The sequence below is a fragment of the Cupressus sempervirens genome, chromosome 6 (genome assembly GCF_028749045.1).
Source record: "Cupressus sempervirens isolate cs-2001-9-10 chromosome 6, ASM2874904v1, whole genome shotgun sequence".
In the NCBI taxonomy this organism is placed as follows: domain Eukaryota; kingdom Viridiplantae; phylum Streptophyta; class Pinopsida; order Cupressales; family Cupressaceae; genus Cupressus; species Cupressus sempervirens.
The window spans coordinates 701,857,190-701,883,781 of NC_143123.1; the positions used below are offsets into that span (position 1 = coordinate 701,857,190).

Sequence of the window (26,592 nt, forward strand, 5' to 3'; positions counted from 1 at the left end):
CTTATCGATGATATATTTTTGCAATAAAGTGTTGCACTTTCTTGCTTGCTAAAACTTATTGTGATAAATTGTTTTATCACCAGTTTGTGAAGGTAATTACATGCATAGCTTGGGTCCTCAAGGAACATAAAGTCATAATGGTGCAAATAGAACAAATCTGTTAGTGAGGAAATCTAGCATAAATTATATGAACTCCAAATCATAAGGTACATTGTTACCATATGCTAGAAAATCCCTAGATGTACTATGGGGAGTTGAGTAGGTCGATGTACAATGGAAAGTCAACTATCTTAAAATCGTTTTCATTCTTGGGAAACGTATCATAATAAAATTACAGAGACAACAAGATGAGTGACATCATAGTTTGAAGTTTTTTAAGTGGCAGAATGCAAACATGGCTACGTTTAGTAATTTAAGTTTGGAATACTTCAGGATTCCTGGGATAAAGTATACAACATTAAGGGTGGAATATTAATCCCTATTTCTGAGTGGTGTTCAAATTTTAATATTAAGTCATGAAAGAAAGCTATTTATAACATTACAGAGAAAGGCCATAATTGAGCATCCATTTTAAACAAGGTGATATCTATATAAAAGATGTTAAAGCTTGGACATAAGTAAAATTGCATTTGAGTATATGTGAAATTTAGTATTTTTTTTCTCAAAGTAAATGTGAAACTTTGCTATGCAAATTCCATCATATTAAATTGTGGATAAATGGCTTGGTGACTAATAAATAATTGGAATTTACCTAATTTCTTAGTTATTTGTGGATATTTCATCTTCTGATAGTTTTCAGGCAATATGGACAGTCAATAATGGAGTAATTCTTTGTAATGTAGCTCATTATGCTCATCAAGCTAGGGATGATTAGATTTCGAAAACAACAATTATCTCTCTTCTTCAGTTGATCATTATCTTTTTGAACCAGTATTTTTAGTGATTATTGAAGGCACACCTCTCTATTCTTCAGTGAGAAACTCAAGTCTGATCTATTGATCATCCTTTGGTTTTGGATTTGTTTTCTGGATTGAAAATGCTTTGTTGTATAATAACATTAAAATAGCTGGGGACAGTAATAGGTAATTTGAATTACAGGGTGATGTTGGCTGTGGAAAAACTATTGTTGCTTTATTGGCTGCACTAGAGGTTATCGATTCCGGTTATCAGGTAAGATATATTTTAACTGTGTATAATATTGTAGATATGTTGCCCTGATATTTTAATAGTTCGTGTTGCCCATATAAGTCTTAGATGCTTTGGCTGTTGTTTTGTGGCTTGTTTTGCATTTTTTAGGGTTTTATGCATAGCAGTAAAAAACTTGTTGAGGAAAAATGGCAAGCCAAAAGATCAATGTTTTTATATTAATAAGGATTTAATTAGTAAAAAATTGTGATGAAATTACATTTTTAAAAATGTAGAAAATGCAAAAATAATGAGGAACATTTGTTGCTTTTAAATTTTAAACATTTATAAGGCATTTAATAGCACAGGGATATAGAGAGCAAATAAAATTAGAGTTGAACACATGGATTGTAGACTTATAAAGCAATTTAATGTCCCCATATTTGAAATAAGATTTAATAAGTATTAATAAATAAATAAATGAACAAATAAAATTATATATATATATATATATATATATATATATATATATATAATTATATAATATTGATTTAATAAAATTAACTCTATCATTCATATAGTAGAGAAGAATACATTTATTGATGTAATTACGTTGAAGGCGTTTCATAAATGAAATGGAGAAGCTCAGTTTAAGCATCAACAGTAGAAACAATTGGAAATGAGATGCAAGAAGATGAAAAGAATCTCAGCCAATACATCTGCTTTAATTTTCACTGGCTGGGGCTGATGCTTGGGATCCTCCATAGTTGATCTCTCCGCTCTTTATGTAGCAGCCAATCTCATCCGAAGTCAATTTATTTTGTTGTGCCTTGGAATTGTCCATGATGTGTAATTGCAGTTCCTAGAGAGCTGTTTTAACAAACGTTGAAACCGATGCCCTTCTTTTCAAACCATCCCATCAATGATATTGTCTATAAAATTAATGAATTGCATGGTCAAGAAAAAGTGAAAAGCCAAACACATGTGGAACAGGCATCACATAAATGAATGGAGCGGAGAAAAGTCAAATGATATGGGTGAGAGCATCGCTTGGGGCTTTTTCTTTGCTTAAGCAATTTCCAATTTTACCCTTCTATTTCATTTTTTATTTATATAAACAATACTTAATTATGTAAACTAAACATTGGGGTCAATGGTCTCTAATGTTTCTGAGAAAAAATTATATAGAGACACAAATCTCATGACAAAAAATTCAGAAACAAATTTACGGTTAAGACATAGAGAAGAAAGAAGCATGTCGCTGCAGGATGATGTTCTCACAGAGGTCTTAGGTCGTGTGGATAGCAAAACACTTTCAAGAGTGGCATGTGTTTCTTCATAGTTTTGCTTTATGCTCCATTGCAAGCTAGCAGAGTTTGTGGGATATGGTAATTTCTCCAAAAGCTCCAAGTCAGAAGGCAACAATTAGTCACAAATAGGAATTAGAATGCACTTGGCAAGTATCGAACAGTTGTACTGAAGACTAACTCTTAATGATCTCACATCAACATAAGAGGCACACAGAATGAGCCTATAATAGCAATTGTAAGCACTTGCAAATTTGCTATGTGGAAGTCATAGATTTGAATCCCTGTACTTTGACACTATCATTAATGGATTGAACAGTGTCTCTCCCTTATACTCAACATAAAATGGTTGTTTCAGAAGTGACTAAATCATTACAAATTTGCTAAAACTTAAAAAGTTTGTTTAAATGTAATCTATGGATATGTGATAACCCATCACAAAAAGCAATTGAATAACTATGAATTTTATTCAAACCTAAAACTTATTCTTATAGAATTATTATTATTAGTGTTATCTATTGTATTTGTATTTATCATAATCTGTCAATTGATTTAGACTGATAATTTTGTTGTCTCAGAAATTGTAAGATCAAATTTCATCATTAGTAGTAGAAGAAGCCAAAGCAATTTGATTACCGTGTTCATGTGTCATAACCCACTTTGTCAACTCCTATAATTCGGTAGTGACTTTTTTGGACATGTTGACTTGGTTGGGTGTGTTGACCCAAGTCATTATGTTTAGCTTTTATAGATATGTCAAATTGATATTTTAGACATGTGATTGGACTACTTTTCTTTTTAGTCATGTTAAAAATATGTAGTTGATGATGTTTTTTTTCACGGCTCAAATGCTCTCTCACATCTTCAAAATAATTATGACAGTCAGAGGAAGCACTGTCGTCACTGGCACCCAATATAAAAATCAGCAGTATATTCCCAAGAAATAAATATAGTGAATGCAATTTTTAGGGTTCTGACTTAGTAATAATTATATATTATATTTAGTTCACATCTAATGATTTCTATTTTAAGTATAAAATATAATTATAAACATAAATTATAGTACTTTTAAAAGATGAACTTACATTATATATAAAAGATGAGATATAACAATAATATAAATTAAATTAGGGGAAGGGTTTGAGGAGCTCTTGTTTGTAGATTTCATTGCCTTCTTTGTATGTGGCTTAAGTGTTTATAACAATTATTTTGGCGTCTAGATAGTTATAACAAATATGATAAGATTCATTTTACACAATCTACATTCCAATATATATGAATGCCCCATTAATCATATACTTTTGGTACTAATAAAGTTGCAGAACTAGACAAATTACTGAATTTTTTCTCTCTAACATTATTTTCTAATTGATACATCAATTGTACATTTCAAAAAACAAATATTTCGTAATTGATTTTTCCCATATCTCTTTGACGTACCCATTGCACACTAAGGTGCAATTGCTAGTATAATATGATAGAAATATTGTCAATGATGTCAAAGGGTTGAATAAATGAAACTATAAGTATAATCAATGTCAAAGGTACTTGGAAGAGTGTGGAAGAGTGTGAGATATTGTCATTACTATCTAACATGTGAGAAGCAAAAAGTCTTGTTTGGGAGGATCTTTGATGTGTGAACAAGTTATGATCTAGTTGCCTTATTTGATGTCGGAACATTGCAAGTAATAAATAATATCAGTAATTGTTAGCATTGACTTTTTAAGAAGAGATTTTACAAGCCATGAGAAAGTGGTGTAGTTGCCAAAAAGAATAAGGATTTTATTATTAGATATTTGTGTCAATATTTGCAAAAACAATAGCCTCTCCATATAATGTTCAAGTCAACCATGTGATGAACAAGACAACAAAGTAAGAGGTTCACTATCATATCAAATCAGATTTATATATATTAATAGCAAAAGACTTATAAGATTTGAATGCAGCAATACTTGCTTGGATATACATATGGTTCTATCACCCAGCAGAGACGGCAGCTTTATTTGACTATCACAAGAGAAGAGTATGAAATATGGAGTGTGCAGAATACAGAGACATATTTGTCATGCTATTTTTCCAAAGACGATCCAAGAAGAATATAATCACTGCAAACATTCTAAAGTCCTCTCTATAATATACACAATGTTGGAATAGGCTTAGAAACAAATAACAGTGGCAAATCCAATTAAAGCAGTGACTGTAATTTACTGCATTCAAAGATTTGAAGATATATCAATTACATTTGAATGTTATATACAATGGCATATAGCGGAAATCAACTTGGTGGTTGTATATCAGCGTTGAGGTTCAAAAAAAATATCTCTAGAAGTTATTAAAAACATCCCACAACTGTGATAATGTCTATGGTCAAGACTAGGATTGAGAATGAACAGGGAAAAATGGTGTTGGAGAGAAGTGTAGAATAATGAAAATGGAAAGTATCTTAAAATTCATATATCACACCATCGCGGATTCCCTGTCAGCATATGCAGAATCAAATAAGAAGTGATTAGAGTAAATCTACAGCGGTGATGGGTTAGTGGCATCGACCAATGGAGGTACCTTGGAAGGTTTATCTGTTTGGATTGAAAGGAAATGGAAAACTATCCGCAAGAACAAATATTATATAGGAAGCAACAGTAATGAACAAAACAACGATGGAACATCGATCTAAGCTTTGACAGTAGCAAGCACCATCGAACAAATGAGAGTAATTTAGGATGGGATAGACAGCTCAGTAGTTGTATGAGGAAGGTCAAAACAATTTGTTTCATATTTAATATCAGACAAATATAGTGATATTGGAGTTGTCGTGTGAGGCCTGTTGCCAGAGCCAACGCAGAAATAGAAGACCATGTATTGTCATGATAATAGATGGGAGTTTGCTAACAATAAGACCAAGAGTGGTGGATAGAGAACGAAAGACACTATGAAGATTATCTATGATAACATCAGAATAAGCCATAGAGGGTGTGATATACAAGTATGAGGTGTGGTTGAAATAAAATGGAATTCAATTTGTCAGCATATAAAAATCACGCAAATAACACATAATCAAATAATATATAGAGCGATGGGGCTCGATAAATGAAACTTAAGTCAAACGGCAACAACAGACTTGAAGGAGATTGAAATTATAGTCAACAACAACTACAAATATGAAGCACATGTTACCTATACCGTCATGAAGAAGATGGAAATCACTATGTAAGCACATATGAAGGCATGATACAGATTGCACTTTTAGAGTTTTAAAGTGCCATGCAATATTGGGGAACCAACATGTTTGAATGGAGACAAATCAGAAACATATGAAATGCATGTTGAGTGGTCAAAGGTAACTAAAAATTAAGAGTGTTGGTAAACAGATTTGTCACTGTGAAATTACTTCTAAACATGACCCTGTTCGCCCTATGAATAGTGATAAGTGTGCCAATAGTGGGAGAAAGCTACTCATGCCAAATGCACCAAATGACTTCACAACTTTCTTGAATTAACATAAATTGATAGTAAAGATAACCCATAACTACACTTGGAGATAATCATTATTACCATGCTGATTCAAGATTCATAAACATTCACACAATACCGTGAAAATATTCAATACAAAAAGAATCAACAATTTTATGCCGTGATAATCTAGATTTTAGAAAAGGAACCCAAACACATTTCCCATTTTATTTTCTTGCACTGAGAACATAAAAGAGATTTTTTATTTCAAAGACAAAATCTGTACATACCTTTCAAAAATTGTCTTCTCATCAAAATTTTAGCCTAAGTGTTCCCTTATTCCAAAGTCTCCAAAAAAGTACCCATTACATGCCTTGTGCATGAATTTATAATCTATTCTAGCATAACCAACTTTTCGAGTTCACAACCACTCGAAAAGTTAGAGTTTGGACTACTCTGAAGATAGTTCGTAACCAACTCAAACTCTAACTTTCTAACCTTAACTCTTGAAAAGTTAAGGTTGATAGAAAGAGAGTAAATTTTAGTATGGAGAGAGATAAAAGTTTTAGTATGTTGTGAGAGATGGTTTGAGTACATGGAGAGAGAAATTTTTAGTATGTAGAGAGAGAGATGGTTTGAGTACGTGGTGAGAGAAAACTTTTAGTATGTAGAGAGAGAAGGTTTTAGTACGGGGAGAGAGAAGGTTTTTGCATTTTAAATTTACTGTCATTCTCAAACTCAAATTTGTTTTAACTTCTTGGGTGAATTATCAGGGTAATGGCTGGCTCTAACTGGGAACAAGGATTGTGCAAGACACTGAGTGAACCTGGACTTAAACAAGAGCAGTCCTTTATCACAAGGGCCATAGTGTCACTCGAAAAAGGAGATAAATACATGAAAAGTTATTGAGCACGTCAAAATTGGGAACACAAGCCAAACAAAAGGGAGGGAAAGACACAACAAAAACTCCTAACTAACATATGTACGTGATAGGAAACCCCTACCTCTGATAGCTTTAGCTCTAGATGAATCATGCAAATCCATTCACAAGATGAAGAAAATAAATGCCATGGTGACTTAGTAGGTGGCAACTCCCAAGTTCCAACAAACTCAAATGTAGGCTTGCTCCTTGGATTCCGAATTTTAGATTCCTAACAAGCTCCATTGCTTTGGACAAAGGGAATATATCCAAATAACCATGCCTCATTAAAAATCTCTGACTTTAGGATCCAACCTTCTTCCTATCGCATGTCATCAATGATTTCATCTTGAAAGAATTGTAGAATTAGGTTCTCAAGTTTTTGAATGCATCTCTAATCTTCTCCTCTACTTGGCAAGCCCTCTACTTGAATTTCTAGTGATTGGTCATCATGAAGTCCTGAACTCATTTCCCGCACTAGACACTCTTTCTTTTCCATAGGCATGATTATGGTTGAATCTTTTGTAAAATTATTCCAACCTAGATGCATATCTGTGCTAGATTGAATCTTCGTATGATCCATTTCTTCTTCCTCATCTTCCAAAAGATTATCATGAATTTTTAGGCACTTCTGAGTTACATTGATACCATCTTCAACATTGCAGGCCATAACTTCAATTTTCATCCCATTAATATCAAAATTCTCTATCTAAAGGGCCTTCTAATGGTTAAGACTAGAAGATACCAAACTTTGTATTGGATTGCCTTCATACAATCTATGACGTGAAGCAACATGTGGAGCCATAGCCATTGAACCCGTTCTTTGCATACCTATTTGAGAAGCATCAATACAAATGCCTTCATTTAAAAACAAAGATTAAAGTAAACACTTTCTCCATAGAGGAAATTACCATCCAAAGCTTTTAAGCACAAACATGGGATAAAAACATTAGAACAGAGTCCTTCATTAAACTCCTCCATGAGATCCCCTGTTAAATCATTACTTCTTTTATCATGGTTATTCTTCTCATAGAAGCTCTTTGACATAGGATTTCCTATTTGATGAGAAAGCTCGAAAAGAGGATTTCTTTGACCTTTGAATGATCCATAGGATTTTAATTGCACTTCTATTGGATAAGAGGAACTTGTCGTCATATCCATGTAGCTTTCATTTTCAATATGTTCAATGATATGTATGTCTTTTTGAATCGTTGGTTCTTCTCCAAGACAATTTTCACGAAATGTGAAAGGTTGATATTCTTGTAGCATGCATGATAAAAAATGAAGCCTAGATGATTCATCTTCTTCTCTTTGAAGCTGATTTTTAGCTTTTTCATCAACCGATCTTTTAATCACAAGTTCATCAATGTCATCAAATGTATAGGTCTCCATTTTCATAGGGAAAGTACATATTTGTAGAGGTTCATTGGTGCTTTTATCTCTGGCAATGGAAGTGGTTTCAGATTGGGCCATAACATCTGAAGTATTGATGGCGTCAATAGATTCATCACCTTGAATGATCATAGAAGGATGAACAGGAAGATCTTCTTCACATAGGAAGTGATCATCTGAAGCATTGAGGCACCGAGTTGGAATAAAAGCAGTATGAAATTCACCTTGATCCACATTTCCCTTATCTTCGATCATATGTTGTGTAGTTTCTTGAGATTTTGATATTTCTTTTTCTTTCTCATTAGGATTGAGATGATTGAATACTTTCTTCTGGGTTTTGAAGTTTTCACAGTGATGCCTTGATAGATTACCAGACCCTTCTTCTTCTGTAGGCACCATTTCTTGACCATTTCCTTGGTTAGACACAGAATCCCTGTCTTCTTTCATGCATGAAGATTTAGATGAGTCCTTTCTAACATTTGGATCGGGAGATGTCTTGTAATTCTTGCATGGGCCTTCTTTCTCAAGTTCTTGCAGTGTTTGAAGAAAAGAAGGATGTACTTTGTCAGGATCCAGGTGTACAGTGCCATAGAAGCTTGTTAAAGACAACTTGATTGGGATCAATGGAAGTATGATTTTGGTGAGAAATAGGTACAAGAGTTGGGACACTTTTTTGACCACCATTATCCATCCTCGGTTCACATGAATCATTTTTCTGATCAAATTCTTCCTAATAATGGCATGTGAAACTTATTTCTGAAAATGATTTTGGCTTGTGAGAGACAAATTGATTATCTTTACCATTTTCTTCATCTATCTTTTGCAAAGTTCGGAGCAAAGATGGATGAATCTTTTTTGGATCTAGTTTCCATCCACCATAGAAACTCTTCAAGAAGCTAGCTTGCACAGGATCAATGAAAATCTGATTTTGTTGAGACACAGGTGCATGAGAGATACTTTTATTATTCTTCGTCGCTGATTTAGATGAAAGACATTTTTCGAAAAGACCACCTTTATCTATATATGTTGAACCTTTTTCAAATAAAGACTCATGATCATGAGAAAGAAACCCATAATCTTTTCCATTATCTTCTTCGATCTTTAAAAAAATTTGCAGCAAGTAGGGATGAACTATTCTAGGATCTAGCCTCTTGCCGTCATAGAAATTCTTCAAGAATTCAACTTGTAGAGGCTCATCAGGAATTTGTTTCTTTGGATATGAAAAGTATTCCTCATCATTGTCACTGTCACTATCACTTTCAACTTTTCCCTTATACCAAACCATGATTCCAAATTGCCACATTCCAATAGAGTCGCCAACTTTCATTCCAGGGAAGGTACCTTTTATCAACCATGATACTGATTATTGTTCACTTGGTCTTGGATGTGAGCAAGATTTTACTTATCTCTTCTTGGAATAGCAACTGTTCTTTCAACAATCACAACGTTTTAACCATTGTTACACCAATACGGGGGTACTTCGGGACGGTGGGACGTTGGGGTGTGTTTTCGAGACACGGGGAAAATGGGCCTCATTTTCGGGATGGTGGGGGGATAGCCAGGGGAGGACGGGTTAGAGACGGGTGTTGTATAGTATACATATAAAACTTGAAATGCTAGTTATGAAATGATATTTCTATAGTTCACTAGAGCATACCAAATTAAAGTACTTGAACATAGCAAAATTGCAACATGAATTAGAACCATTGACATTCAACATAGTAACATATTATATACCTTATAGTAACATTAAAAAATCAAAAATCAAATAGAAATTCAAGTACACATCCTAGTGGCGACATGGTTGTGGAATGGCAGAGCTGGGGTGCTTGGGTACTCAAGTACTCGGTGCGGGGATGTCTCGGGGACGAGTACTTCAAGGTTTGAGAAGGGGGTACAAGTCTCCGAGTTACATTAGTTTTAACCAATATGAGCTCTTCGAAAGATCTCCTCGAATTCTTCCTCTTCTTCTAGAACTCGATTCCCCTGATGGTATTGTTGACCACTTTCTCTACACCTCCAGGCTAGAGTGTTCAAATCTAAAATAATATCTTTGTGTGTCCTGGAAGCCAAGATTCGGTTGTAGAATTGGAAACACATTCTCATGCGGCAATACCATCTTGCTTTATTACATGCGACTAATTAGTCTTTCTCATTCAATTCCCCAGTAGAGTCGCCAAAAATCAATGTGAAATTACTTCTGAAAATGACCTTGTCTGCCCTGTGAACAGTGACAAGTGTGCCAATAGTTGGGGAGATCGCAACTAATCAATATCATATTATAATCTTCCTCTACATTTTAGAGGGGCAATTCCCTTGTAAGATATGGGTATTTGTAATTTTCAATAAAATGTAATAAAACTTGAAGGTTAAGGAGAAAGCTACTTACACCAAATGCATGAAATGACTTCACAACTTCCTTGAATTAACATAATTTGATAATAAAGATAACCCAGAACTACACTTGGAGATAAACATTATTATCATTCTGATTCAGGATTCATAAATGTTCACACAGTATCGTGAAAATATTCAATACAAAAGAATCAACAATTTTATGCCGTGATAATCCAGATTTTAGAAAAAAAACCCAAAACACATTTTCCATTTTATTTTCTTGCAGCAAGAACATATGAGAGATTTTTTATTTCAAAGACAAAATCTCTACATAGTTTTCAAAAATTGTCTTCTCATCAAAATTTTAGCCTAAGTGGTCCCTTATTCTGAAGTCTCCAAAAAAGTACCCATTACATGCCTTGTGCATGAATTTATAATCTATTCTAGCATAACCAAATTTTTGAGTTCACAACCACTCAAAAAGTTAGAGTTTGGACTACTTTGAAGATAGTTCGTAACCAACTCAAACTTTTTGAACTCTCAACATCTAACTTTCTAACCTTAACTCTCGAAAAGTTAAGGTTGATAGAAAGAGAGTAAATTTTAGTACGCAGAGAGATAAAAGTTTTAGTATGTTGTGAGAGATGGTTTGAGTACATGGTTGTGAGAGGTGGTTTCCGAATTGATGTAGGGCCATATGACCTCCGAGTTCTCCTTAATTTCGTATGGTACACTTCCATTTGGAGTTTGTCATATCGTATGGTTGTATCACCTCCTCCTATGCCGATTGCAAGAAATCTCCTTTCTTCTTCCTTGACTATATGACACCCTCTTCTCAAGCCGTACAGTATTTTGTCTCTCATAGAGTCCTTACATTTACTCTTCTATCTATTGACCGTATGGTACCAACACTTCTCTATCTGTTCCTTGATCGTACGGTGCATTTGGTAACCTTTTTATGCTTGTCTTCCTTGTCGTACGATGTACTTTTCCTGTACTAGTGTCGTATGGTATCTTCTTCTTATGATGGTCATACGGTATCTATACAATAACTTTGTATCCTTCAACATTGTTTCTCTATTCAGATTTTCTCTTTGATTTCTTATTCTCTTTTTAACTTCTAAGTGTAATGAGATCGTATAGTACCCTTAGGGTCCATTTGGTTCATGGAATTTAAAAAATTGGGATTTCTACAAACCTTGGTTTAACCAAATCAAGGTTTTGCAAATCTTCATTCTGATTTTGGGGATTTTACTTGAACCATTTGTTTCACTCAAAAGATGCATGTGAAGACACATTTTTATGCTTAAGCTTAGAGTTGAAGGAAAATTTCAAAAAGTAGTCCAATCTATTGTTTTTACACTCCTTAAAAAACATAACCAGGTTTTGATTTTCAATTCCTATTTGCTAGTAGGAAGTTGGAAAACCTGGTTTTGAGGCAAAATTGGAAGTCCGGTACGCTAATTCCATTTTTCTAATTTTGCAACAAACACATAAAATTTCAAATCCGGATTTTGAAAAAGCCAATACCTGTCATCTTCCTGGAACCAAACGGACCTGTAATGATGCCTTTTTCCTTTGAGTAATGACTGTATGGTATCCTCTATTTTTTTCTCCATTGGTGGCCGTACAGTTGTTATATATCTTTTAGTTTAGCTTTATTTTGTCATCGCTCATAATTTTCTCTTTTATATTTACTTATTTGTCTATGGCCGTACTTTGAAATTTTTTATGTGTTTTACTTATACATTATTTACACTTATTTATTTTACATGTATACATTATTTATTATTATTTTTTATTCTCTCTTTGAGTTGTTCATTTGAGGAGGCACATTACTTCTTTCATGATAGATTTTCACCTTCGACTCGTTCATTGCATCAGAAACTTCATTCTTGTCGAGCGTCCATAGTTTTATTGCTCCATTATCGCCAACTTCATGGATCTTGTATGGTCCTACCCATTTCACCTTGATTTTGCTTGGTCTGATCTCATTGCGCCCATTATACTTCAAAACTAATTGGCTTGGTTGGGATTTGTTCAACTTCAAGTGCTTGTCATGCCATGGCTTACGCCTGTTTTGTGTAACTTCCATGGCCCATTGTGCCTGCAGTCATTGTTCATCTCGTTTATTTAAATTATACAGTCTTTCCCTCAAGCTTTCCATATCACCTAGCTTGTTTTCGATCGCAATTCTTAAACTTGGTACCATGAATTCCATTGGTACCACTACGTCCTGCCCATACATCAACTGAAATACTGTCCTGTAGTTACCTTGTATGAAGTATGATACACTCATAATGTTGATGGTAGCTTTTCTTCCTAGTCCTCTCCTTCGACTGCGCAAGATTTATAAATCACTCTGACTAAGATCTTATTTGTAGCTTCTGCTTGTCCGTTGGCTTTGCGGATTGTACGGGATCAATAGCGAATGGTATATCTTGAACTTTGTGGTTAGGAAGCGGATGACGTGATTGATGAAGTGTCCCCCACAATCGCTTGTCAACTGTAGTGGGATGCCGTACCTTGTGATAATTTGCTCATGAATAAATTTTGCCATGCTTGCTACAGAGTTGTTTGGTAGGGCCTACGCCTCTACCCACTTGGTAAGGTACTATGTCACTACCACGATGTACTTGTGTCTTGTAGTTTTACTTACCTTGAGGGGTCCAACAAAGTCCAACCCCTATCTTTCAAATAACTCCTATGCGTGTGAAGGATTCAAAGGCATGTAGTCCCTCTTTAGTGATTTTCTATCTCTCTGACATGTAGCGCACGCAACAACCCACTCCTCGGTGTCGTGCATAGTTGACCACCATAACCCTTGCAGAAGTATCTTTTGCACAGTTGTATTCGGCCCCATGTGTCCTCGTGCAGGTCCTTCATGTGCTTCCTTCAACACTTTTGGGATTTCCTCTTCTAGAACACACCATCTTAAAATCTGGTCGGGTCTTATCTTATACAGTAACCCGTTAATCAACTAAAACATTCTACTCCTTAGCACTAGTTTCTTTCACTCGTTTGGCAACATTTCTCTAGGAAATTGTTTCATTGAAATAGATTTTCCGATATGCGTGTACCAAGATGGCAGTACGACAGTTTGAAATAGTTGTGCGTTAGAAAAATCGTCGTTGACCCCCTCCGATGGCTCTTTTGATTTTATCCTTGATAAGTGATCCGTGTTTACATGACTCCTCGGCCTTACCACAATCTTGAATGTAAACTCTTGTAATAGTAATAGCCACTGACTTATCCTTTCCTGGATTATAGGCTTGTTCACAAGGTATAATAGTGCTTGATGATCTACATAAAATACAAATGGTGTCACCAGTAGATAATGTCTAAATTTTTGTACTGTGTACACCATTCCGAGTGCCTGTCACTTTGTTGTACTGTAATTTTTATTTGCTTTATATAATAGTCTACTCGCAAAGTATACTAGATGATCTAATTTGTGTCACATGTCTGTGCCAATGTTGCTCTGGTCGCGAGTTTGATGCACCAACATGAACATGAAACTCTTTATCCTAGTTTGGATAAGCCAGGATAGGTGCTGTAGCTAGTCTTGTTTTCAGTCCTTCGAAGGCTTCATTCTGCTCTGTATCCCACTTCTAGGTTTCTCCTTTGCAAGTTAGTTTGTCTAGTAGGTAGGATATTTTCGCATAGCCTTTAATGAAACCTTGGGTAATATCCAATATGTCTAAGGAACGATTTTACCTCTGTTACATCGGTTGACGGTGGCATTTCCAAGATTACCCAAACTTTTTTAGGTCCATCTTTAATCCTACTTTGCATACTATGTGCCCTAATAGCTTCCCCTGCGGTACCATGAATCTGCACTTCTTCGGATTCAGTGTCAGCCTCGCCCATCTGCATCTTTCCATGCATTCTCTGAGTGTAGTTATATGTTTGTCCTTTGCACTAAAAATGAACCAATCGTCCAAAAATGCCTTAAAATTACCAACTAACATTTTATCAAATATGTGCAAGATAATTCTCTGGAATGTTGCCGACGCATTACACACTCCAAACAACATCCTATTTTAGGCATATACTCCATCTTCAACGATGCACGTTGTTTTAAGCCTATCTTCTTCGACAATGGATATCTGGTTGTATCCAGAGAATCCATCCATAAATGAATAAATTTTGTGCCCCGCAACTTCTTGCATACTGCCATCGGTGAATGGTATTGAAAATGGATCTTTATTCGTTACTGCATTTAAGCATCGAAAGTCCACGTATATTTTTATTTAAGCGGTGTCCTTCAGAGATATCACAATCGATGATACCCACTCACTCATCTGCACCCTAAAAATAATTCTTGCTTCCAGCATTCAATCGATCTCATCAATGACCCGTGTGGCATAATTTTTGTTCATCTGGTATGGTCGCTTCTGTATAGGTACTGCACCTTCTATCAGTGGTATCCAATGGACACGTAACTCCGACGGTACCCCTTTTAGGTCCTTACACGTCCACACGAATACGTCCTTATATTCCATGCATATTTTGAATGCTACTGCCTTCAGGACTAGATTCTAGTCATCTTTCACAAACAATTTTTGGATTGGCTTCATCTCCTAAATTCATTGTTTTTACGATAGGCTCTTTGTACTTGATTGGTTTGTCTTCACTAAACTTATGCACAGGTGTTTCATCGATCTGTGCTTCTCGCTCCTTCACTTCTTTATACTCCTTCGAAAATTCATTCTCTTCTTTTCCATCTTCGACCCCTAACATGTTACAGCTCGGAAAGAGCTCGTAGTCCTCCATCTATCAATGGAGTAGGTCATTCACGAGTCCAGGTCATCATTGTCAAACCCTCCTTCCAATCTCAATATCCCCTCTTCATCAAGTTCTATTCTTTTCTTCTCCTCATCTTTGCCTTCGCCTTCGGAATCTAGTGATGCTGCCTCCTCTCCTACCATATGTGTGTAAGCCGATACAAATCTTCGGCCTCCACTTTCCATGGACAGGGTATTCCGTTTCCAATCATGTTTCACCTTCGCCTGTACTAGCCAGCCCTGTCTGAGGATGGTGTCATACCCTTTTCTTTTTAACAGTATGACCACGAAATCCAATAAGAATGGTTGTGTCTCGATGGTACAAGATGTGCCATCAGGGTCCCTAAAGGCTTGATCCCGTGTTGATTGACAGTGAGTAGTTGAAATGTAGGTGGCCACAACTTAGGTTGTCCCAACTTCTTCCAGACATCTTCCGGTAATACATTCACTGCTGACCCTCCATCAGTGATTGTGTCTGTGAGTATGGTTCCAAGGATACCCACCTCTACTATTGCAGGATGTCTTCCCGTAGTGAGTGCTAGTAGCATTGGGTTTGTCGTAGTCATTCTGCTGCCATCTTTTCCTGTCTCTTCTGTTGCTTTCATGAGTGGTGTCATGTTCAGTATTGCAGTTCGTAGCTGAGGCGTTGTAAGGAGGTCATTCAATTTCATAGGAACTTCCATTTGCATTACTTGCCGTATAAAATTTTGTTCTACTAGGTTCCTCCTTGAGGTGCTGGCAGTGTCTTTTGTTTGTGATTTCTCGGCTTCCATTTGTTTTTGCAATTCCGCTCGTGCTTATTGCAACCTTTTCTTTTCCTCTTCTGCATCTGGATATGTTGCCTTCTTTGCTTGTTCACGAGTGATGGCTAATGTCTCCTCCTCACATGTTTCAATGCTTAACAAGTTCACCCCTTGCTTAGGGCATTTTGAATTCTCGTAGTCTCCTGGAACACACCATCTTCACAACTGCTATGGTGTTTCCTTCGTAATACAGTCTCTGGTGAAGTGTCCCCAGAGGTTGCACGCATGACATTGTATCATCGACCGTCCACTCGAGCTATGCTGTGTTTGACTTTGATCTCCATTATTGTTGTTATTATTATTGTTTTCGTTGTTCGCGCCGGTTATTGTACCGACACCCTCCTAAGGTTGTGTTATTGTTCGTATTCGTTCCTACTCCTGCGGTGGACACTTCCTACACTAGTAACACTTGCCTAATGTCCCTTTGTCTTCATGCTGAACAGACATTACTTGGTGGAATGTCCTGCAATTTGGCAGATATCACAAGATTGTTTCTTCAGGTAGGAGCCCTCTGTGTGACCCTCCTTACAGTTCGTACTCCACAGTGCCCCTTTTACCGAGTTTGGATTCTTTTTGTTGCTACTTCTGCTTTGGGAAGATGAATGGTCTGAGTCTGACGATTTGTGTTTCTTCTTTTTGCTCGTTTTTTGCTTCCTCTCCAGATCCATCGCCCGATTATACGCATCTATGTACAACACTGGAGGTACAATTTTCATCTTTTTCTTAAGTGTCGGCCGTAGCCCTTTAACAAACCATCTTTTCTTTCATCCGTCAACTGGTTGGCTTTCCATTTTCCCCACCAGCTGCTTCAGCCTTCTTGCATATTGTTGGTGTAATTAAATATTTACTAATTATAGTTACTTAAGTTTACTTAGGATAATGCATTGCACAATAGTTTGTGATGAGACACTTAGGAGTTTGCACCTCAATAAAACACATGGTGTAGGAGAATTCCACTCTAGGTGGTCATAGTTGTTATCTCATTCCACCTTTAGTGCACATATCACATTATCATCCTCATCATCGCACATACTTCATTACATAATGGAGGATGATCCACCGTTGGTGGACATGTAATTTCACCTTGTGCGAATGATAGCTTATCTTCTCCTTATCATTGTCTCTTATCACCTCTCCTATATAAGGAGGCCTATTATGTAAATTTCAAATCAATCCATTAGATGTTAATCAAGTCCATTATCAATAATAGCATTCTTGCATCTACGTGTAATTGTCCTGCCAATCTCTTGTGGAAGTTGTCTTGGTCTTTCATTTGATCTTGGGGGTGTTGTAGAGTCACCTAATACTCTAACACATATACCTAGATTGTTTCGTTCTTTCCTTGTTTCGTACTGTACATTTCCACTTCTATTTCTTTATCATCCCTTAGTAGTCAGAACTTTGCTATGAAGGAGTTATCGGTTGATTTTAATTATCATTTGATTTCATTATGGATTTTTCGAAAGTTCCATTGCTCACTCCATATAACTACCATGAATGGAAATAAGCAGTTTCTAATCAGTTGATGAGTATTGGATTGCTTAGAATGATTCTTCGACAGGATCTAGAACCTACTGTAGGTGTTGCAGAAAGAAGGAAATGGCTTGATCAAAGGGATAAAGCACTTGGCTCTCTTAGATGCACAATATCTGATGATTTGCTATATCATATTACATCCTGCACACATCTTCATGATGCCTGGACTACATTGGAAGGTATCTTTGGTATACTTGATAGAATAAGAAAATTCAAATTGGAGAATGAGCTTATAGGTCTAAGTCCATATGATTTTGACAATATTCAAGACTTCTCCTCTGAGTTCAATTCCATTAGATTGGAGCTTTCTAATTGTGGTATTACTAAAGATGAGCAATTGATATTATCTATTTTTTCCAAGGTAGGTCCAGAATATTCAATCTTTATTTCCACATTCTATGCTACTATGGATGCTCTTGGTAGTGCATAGAAAATGCCTTCTCTTCATGAATTTGCAGCTCAGCTCACAAGGAAACAAGCAAAGTTAGCACACATGGGTCAATTGAAGCCTTCCAAGTATCAAGCGTTGGTTACAAATGACTCCTCTTCAAAGGCTCCCAAAGGAAGGAGAAACAAATAACACAAGGATCGTAAGCAACATGACAAAGGTGATGACTCTCCTTCACAACATAATATTGAATCCAAGTCCTCTTCAAGAGAGGAAACATCTAAAAGAAAGAGAGATAAATGTGCATATTGCAAAAAGCTAGGACATGAGGAGCATAAATGTTTCCATAAGAAGATTGATGAGCTCAATCACATTCTTCAAAAGAAGAATAACCAGTTGCCCTCATCAGTGTCTTCTCCTTCTCAACATCAAGCAACTTCTACATCAACATCATCATCCAAAGGTAAAGGACAAGCACTCATTTCTTCCACACATCCTAAGCAAGGTAAATGGCTTCTTGATTCAGGTGCATCACATCACATGGCATCTTCTATGGATATATTTTCTTCTATTGAGCCTTGTACTTCTCTATATATATTGATGGGTAATAATACATACATGAAGGTTTGTGAGAAAGGTTCTATTCCTATGGGAGAGGGTACATTTAATGATGTTCTTTGTGTACCATCCTTGACCACTAATCTCCTTTCCATTTACCAAATTACTCATGGGGCACAAGGTAAAACTGTTGAGTTCACTCCTGATTATGTCTATATTAGGGACATGGAGACTAGAGATGTCATAGCTATGGGAGTTGTTGATCATACATCACGCTTGTATTCTTTTGCACATGTTGTTGATAATGATGATGATATTCATGATATACTTAACCCTTTATCAAGGGTGAAAAATTCATGTGAGGAGAACATTGGACACTTGAAACATTTTGTTCTTAAGACAAGTGTGGAACTTCAAGTGTGGAACTTCCTACTCCACCTCCTGCTTCTTTAGACATGAGCTCTACCATTCAACAGGATGATCTTTATGCTTCAGATCTTGCAATGTGGGATGAATTCCTAGATGCTCTTTCAGATGAGTTTCATAATGCAGATTTGGTTAATACATCTAAGGGGGTTTCTCTTCGAGATACTTCTTCACCTTCTTTGGGGATTGGATTTCCCAACTCTTCATGTTCTCTTGTTTTTTCACATCTCATAGGTCAGCTTGATGGTGTGACAAAATCTTTGAGCTTGGAGACACCTATTCAGTCTTCAAAGATGCTTACATGGAGACCTTCTTCCTCCTTCCTCACTTTTTACATGGAGCGGTTTCGTAATCATTTGATGTAATTATCTCTTCCTAAGGGGAGACATGTTTCTTGTAGGCATTGGATTATATTTTGCTTGCAAGTACTCTTCATCTATATTGGAGCTTCTTCATTATGGGGGGGATATCATGTCTACTTATTTCCTTCCTATGGGGGGATCATTATTTGTATATACATGATGTATGCAATTTTTGGGGGGTCTTTAGTTCTCCATCCATCCATGCATCTTGTTTTCATCTCTCTTTTTGGAGGAGGGTTTTTCCCATGAGGTTTTCTCTCTTTCTCCACTTTATGAGAGATTATAATTCATGTATTGCATTGCGTATGGTACATGGGTACCTAAAATGGCCTAGTAGTCAGGACCTATCTTGCATTGTGAGATTAAGTGCATTCCCCTAAGTTGCACTTAAGGGGGGGTGTTGGTGTAATTAAATATTCACTAATTACACTTATGCAAGCTTACTTAGGATAATGCATTGCACAATAGTTTGTGATTGAGACACTTAGGAGTTTGCACCTCAATTGAACACATGGTGTAGGAGAATTCCACTCTAGGTGGTCATAGTTGTTATCTCATTTCATCTTTAGTGCACATATCACATTATCATCCTCATCATCGCACATACTTCATTGCATAATGGAGGATGATCCACTGTTTGTGGACATGTGATTTCACCTTGTGTGGGTGATAACTTATCTTCTCCTTATCATTGTCTCTTATTGCCTCTCCTATATAAGGAGGCCTATTATGTACATTTTAAATCAATACATTGGATGTCAATCAAGTCTATTATCAATAATAACATTCTTGCATCTTCATGTAATTATGTTTTGAACACACCGTAACTACTGAAATTCATAAAAAAGAAATCAAGAACTCATTCCTTGTTGAACATTAATTTATTGCATGCCAAGTGTTCGACAATTTGTCACAGTTCAGTACTTGGGAGTTTAATTGATCTTTAATAAAGAGGGACATTTCAGTGGTATCAGAGCGGTGTTCTTGCCATCTTGTTGGGTAAAATATCTTATGCAACCTTATCCCAGGTATTATATACGCAGAAGAGCAACACTTAAGGGCGAATAGAAATTCAGAGATATGGGTGAAAGACAGTCACGGAGTCCACCTAGAATTGATGACGATTAGACCAGAGAGTTCTATAGAATCATGACTACCAGACAACAAGAAATAGCTCAGTCATTACAAGCATTGACTACCATAATGGAGAGAGTTGTTCCGCTCAGGATTCAGGAACATGGTAGAGGTACGCCTGATCATGATAATAGAAGTGTGGCAGGCTCATAGGGTGCTCCTAGGCGCAGATCATGGACAGCAAATAGGCCTACTTGTCCCACTTTCCTTAGGGAGGAGGCTCAGGAGATAGAAGAAGATAACTTGCCGGAGGATTTTCAGGATGATCTCAGAGCTGCTACTGTAGAATGGCAGGCATTACCACCCCATGTGCATGAGCTACTGAACTTTGATCGTTACCTGAACCAGAGGAGAGAGCATATGTGGAGTAGCTGTCAGAACAGGAGGCCTAGAGGAAGTCAAGATAATGAGTTGCAGCGAGCTGCTAGTAAACTCACTTTACCATCTTTTGATGGTAGTGGACAGATGACAGCGCAGGCATGGATTCATAAGTTGGATACTTTCTTAGCATTGAGGCCTATGTCAGAGATAGATGCCATCAGATATGCCACCTTGCATTTGGAAGGCGTAGCTCATGATTGGTGGTCACACGGGATGGTTACGTTGCAACACAACTAGGTGACATCTTACCAGGACTTTGTGGATAGATTGGTTGAGCGTTTTGATAGGAAGGATCCAAAGATCTATTTTCGTGACCTCGCACAGTTGAGATATTCAGGCAGTTTGGAGGTTTATATTAGTGAATTTCAGAGGTTGTCAGTTATGGTGCAGGATGTGTCTGAGAGACGGTTGGTTATCTTGTTCACAGAGGGATTGTCTGAACCCCTCAAGGGTTGGATTAAGGCATTTGACCCACCAACACTTCAGGATGCTATGAGGAAAGCACGGAGTATGGAGCTTACAACACCTTCTAGCAGGTTCACTTCCAGGAGTACTACTTCTTTCAGAGATAATAAGAAGTTTGATAAGAATAAAGGGAAGAGTGTTGATACCAAAGGAAAATCCACTACACCCTTAGATGTAGAAGCACTAAACGACTTGCGTAGGAAGAAGCTATGCTTCTATTGCAAAGGCTCATATGATAGGGACCATGATTGTCCTTTGAGACCTAAGGGAAAGGCCAATAGAGTTATGTGGGCATATTACGAAGGATCAGACTCTAACAGTACAACACATGAGGATGATCACAGTGATACAGAGCCTAAGGGAGAGACAGGGGATTCAAAGCAAAAAGAGGAACCTGAGTTACATTTATAGCAGGGGCGTTTGTCTAGTATTCAGCAGGAGGGATCCTTTAGGTTACGTGGTGTTCTAGCAGGACAGAAGGTGATCACATTGGTTGATACAGGTGCTACGCACAACTTCATTGATGCACGTCTGGTTGATCGCCGTGGTATTAAGACAGAGGAGTTTGAGGGTCTCCGAGTTCAGGTTGCTGATGGATACACTCTTAAGTGTAACAGGATGGTTAGAGACATGCCTTTACGCCTGAATAATTATGAGTTCAAAGAAAATTACCATGTGGTCAATATGGGTGACTTGGATATCGTCCTGGGTATGACATGGTTACGTTTATTGGGTGAGGTCACTTTCAGACTCAAGGACATGGAGATCAAGTTTGAGGTAGATGGGAAGCAGCATGTGTTGAGAGCTATCAGGAATAGTGACATCCAAACCATTTCTTTCAGGCGATTGGAAAGATTGGTGAGGCATAATGATATTGAATGGGCAGCCATGTGTACTCTCATGCCCACAAAGGAGGAACAACAAAAGACAGAATATCACCCAGACATCCAGATATTGAGAAAGAAGTATAACAAGGTATTCAGCGATATTTCACCTGGTACACCACCTAATAGAGGGATTGAGCATATCATTGAATTAGAAGAGGGTGCTAAACCAGTTATGATTACTCCATACAGGTATCCAAAGAGGCTCAAAGATGAAATAGAGAAAACTATCAAGGAGCTTCTTGCAATGGGACACATTAGACCTAGCAAGTCTCCTTTTGCTTCTTCAGTTGTTTCGGTAAAGAGGAAAGATGGTTCACTACGAATGTGCATAGATTACAGGGTGCTGAATAAGAAAACCATTAAGAATAGATATCCCATTCCGCGGATTGATGAGCTGATAGATGAACTACATGGGGCATGCTACTTTAGTAAGATTGCTTTGAGATCCGGTTACCACCAGATTAGAGTTAGAGAACAGGACATAGAGAAGACTGCATTCAGATGTCATTGTGGGCACTTTGAGTTTGTAGTTATGCCATTCGGTTTGACCAATGCACCAGCTACTTTCCAATCCACCATGAATAAGGTCTTCCATCATCAGCTGAGGAAGTTTGTGTTGCTTTTCTTTGATGATATCTTGGTATACAGTCGGACATGGCGTGAGCATATGGAGCATTTAGAGACAGTATTGAATACCTTGCAGGTAGAGTCCTTGTATGCCAAAGAGTCCAAATGTGATTTGGCTATGACCGAGTTATTATACTTAGGTCATATTATCAGTAGAGGAGTACGGATGGATCCTGATAAGATCCGTGCTATAGTGGAGTGGCCTATTCTTGAGAACCTGACCCAGCTGAGAGAATTCCTTGGTTTATGTGGCTTCTATCACAGATTTGTTTGCGGATATTCACGACATGCGGCTCCTATGACAGATTTGCTTAAAAAGGGAGCCTTTGTTTGGACATCAAAGGCACAGGCTTGTTTTGACAGATTTAAGGAGATCATGACTTCATGTCCAATATTAGCATTGCCCGATTTCTCGAAGCCATTTGAACTCCAGTGTGACGCCTCAGGAGATGGTATTGGGGCGGTTTTGATGCAGGACAAACACCCTATTGCATATGAGAGCAGGAAACTCCGTGGGCCAGAGAGATCATTTAGCATTTACAATAAGGAGATGCTAGCTATCATGCACGCATTGGCTAAATTCAGGCAGTATCTAGTAGGTGGTAAGTTTTGTATTAAAATTGACCACAACAGTTTGAGACATTTCCTTGGTCAGAGAGATCTCAATGATAGATAGCAGAAATGGGTGAGTAAGCTGCAAGCTTACGACTTTGATATATCATACGTGAGAGGGACTTAGAATCTGGTAGTAAACGCCTTGTCACGCAGGCCACATCTCAGTGCGATGTTTGAGATCTCTGAGGATTGGAAGCATTTGATTGTTGCAGAGTATGCTAGAGATTCTTGGGCATCTGGGATAGTTGATGGGACAATTGTTGATACTAGGTATACACTTGTGGATGAATTGATTATTTACAAGAACAGGATATTTTTAGTCCCAGGATCCAAGGTGAAGTGGGCTATTATGAGGGCTCTTCATGATTCACCTATAGCTGGTCATCCCGGGTACTTTAAAACATATAGACAGGTGCGAGAATGGTTTACATGGAAAGGACTCAAGACAGATGTTTTATAGTATGTTTGTGAGTGTCCTGTTTGTCAGCAGAATAAACAAGAGCACGCCTTTCCAGCAGGACTCCTACAGCCACTTCCTATTCCGGATCAAAAGTGGGAATGCATATCCATGGATTTCATTACAGGCTTGCCCAAGGCTTAGGGACGTGATTGCATTTATGTGGTGGTGGATATACTGATGAAGTATGCTCACTTCTTTCCCATCACCACTACTTACACAGCAATACAGGTAGCTGAGGTATTCTTCAGAGTAATTTTCAGGTTACATGGGATACCCCGAAGTGTTGTAAGCAATAGAGATAGTAGATTCTTGAGTCATTTTTGGCAGGAGGTGTTTCGATTATGTGGCACTGAGCTCACACCCAGTACTAGTTATCACCCACAGACTAATGGACAAACGGGAATAGTGAACAAATGGGTGGAAGGCTACTTGAGGAATTACGTGGCTGATCAGTAGAAGGCATGGGTGAGATGGATTTATTTATGTGAATATTGTTATAATACCACCTTTCACATGTCTATTCAAATGACACCTTTCCAAGCGTTATATGGGTATGATGCACCGAGCTTTATTGACTTGTTGATGGGTGATGTTCGGCTTCCACGTGCTGGGGGTTTGATTCAAGAGAGTAAGGACATTATTAATGCTCTCCGGGATAACATAGCTTGGGCACAAAATCAGTATAAGTAGTATGCAGATCAAAAGAGGACAGAGAGGAGCTTTGAGGTTGGTGACATGGTTTATCTCATGCTTCAGCCATTTCGACAATCTACTCTCAAAAAGAGTGGGTTAGAGAAGCTTAAGCCTAGGTATTATGGGCCTTTCAAGATCACCAGGCGAATAGGGGAATTGGCTTATGAGCTTGAGTTTCCAGCAGATAGCAAAGTGTACAATGTGTTCCATGTGTCGCGCCTCAAAAAGGCATTGGGACAGAATGTGGTACCTTTTGTGGTATTACCTCCCTTGGATGATGAAGGGAAATTGATCTTGGTGCCAGAATTCATTTTGGATAGCAAGGAAAAGCAGCTCCGCAGAAGGGTGATCAGAGAATATTTGGTTAAATGGAGAGATCTACCAGTTGAAGATGCCACTTGGGAAAATGAAACAATTTTGCAGCATCTAGCTTTAGATTGCTTGAGGACAAGCAATTTCAGGAAGGGCGGACTGTCATGTCCCCTTTCGAGCGACATGACTCCTACAGTAGATTTGCCTATCATTGACTCTCGTAGGCAAATGATTTTGGAGAGAGAGTCATCCTGTTGCCAGATGATTGCATTTTGCTCTCGAAGAGTTATAATTAATCCTACATCCAGTAAGTGGGGCCTACATGTTCTAATGTTGAATTGAGATTGCACTTTTAATTTAATAAAGTTATTTATCTAATTTTATAAAGTTATTTAATAATAAAGTGCATTATAATAAGATTTTATAAAAGATGTTTCTAGAAGCTCCCAGTGACTTCTTAAAAAAGTGAATAAATAGAGGGCAGGAGGCACCCATTTGGACGGGCGATTTTGTGAATTCATATTCTATTCATTTTGGAGCAAGTTGCAGTGTTTGGTCTGCAAATTTCCATTGGGTCTTTGGGAACAAAAACTCCCTTAGATCTGCATAACTGAGGAAGTGGGATACCTTCCGAAGGGTTGCTCATTGGAGATGGTGTTCAGCCATTTCATGGTGGATAAATTTGAAAATTGATTTGTTTTAAGAGATCAGACTGACAAAGAAGTTAGAAGACTCATTCAGCATTCTACATATTCGAACAAGCTAATCCGAGCAAGGTCTGCAACATTTAATTGGGATTTTCAAAATGATAAGCAAGACTCCAGAGATTAAATCGAAATTCATTGTTTAGGCGGTATTTATCCTTCACAACTTGAGTGCTGCCGTTGCTGAATCAAGGCGCCGGTTTTCAGGGTATTCTCGTCACTTATTTTGGGGGAGAAAAATTACAAAGAATCGCAAATCTGAGGTCGCCATCTTATCCGCAGGTGTTATGAAGGTTTGGGGGTCCCATTATTACTAGTGAGAGGATTGAATAACTATCGACCAAACATCCATGGAGGTGATCGGGTTGCAAAGTGTTCAAGCCGGAAAAACAATAACTGGCTCCTGAACTTCCCAACTCATCATCCGCTGAAACGCAAATTGTTGCACGCACAGAACTGTCAGTCGGGACTATTAACATCCCTGTCTGGTGTTAATCCTTTCCAAGGATTTAATTGCAACGAATGGTTCCTGTTTCATCGCATGGACTTCTTTGTTTAAACCAGCAGCACATGGTACTGCCAAATAAATCAGGTTCCACTGTTGATTTTTTTTTGGTTCAATTGCAAATATCTATATATTTTTACTCCCTTTTTGAATTGCATGTGATGAATTGTATTATGTTTTGAACACACCGTAACTACTGAAATTCATAAAAAAGAAATCAAGAGCTCATTCCTTGTTGAACATTAATTTATTGCATGCCAAGTGTTCGACAATTTGTCACAGTTCAGTATTTGGGAGTTTAATTGATCTTTAATAAAGAAGGACATTTCACATAACATCTCTTATATACCAGGTTTGACTGGCAATAGTGCCAAATGTTTACCGTACAGGGTAAAAGGATACTTATTGCATTCAGTAGA

General features: G+C 37.4%; 1 protein-coding gene across 7 annotated transcripts in view; it reads left to right on the forward strand.

Moving 5' to 3' along the window:
* Window positions 1–26,592, forward strand: part of LOC149554205 (DEAD/DEAH box RNA helicase family protein) — a 315,874-nt gene that overhangs the window by 180,369 nt on the left and 108,913 nt on the right. For 6 of the 7 annotated variants that reach the window (XM_089789445.1, XM_089789446.1, XM_089789447.1 and 3 more), the window contains one exon: window positions 1,099–1,170. The exons of the other annotated variant lie outside the window; for it this stretch is intronic. In XM_089789445.1, the coding sequence (XP_089645571.1) occupies window positions 1,099–1,170 (72 nt within the window). The remainder of the gene's footprint in view (window positions 1–1,098; window positions 1,171–26,592) is intronic. 7 annotated transcript variants of the gene reach the window in all.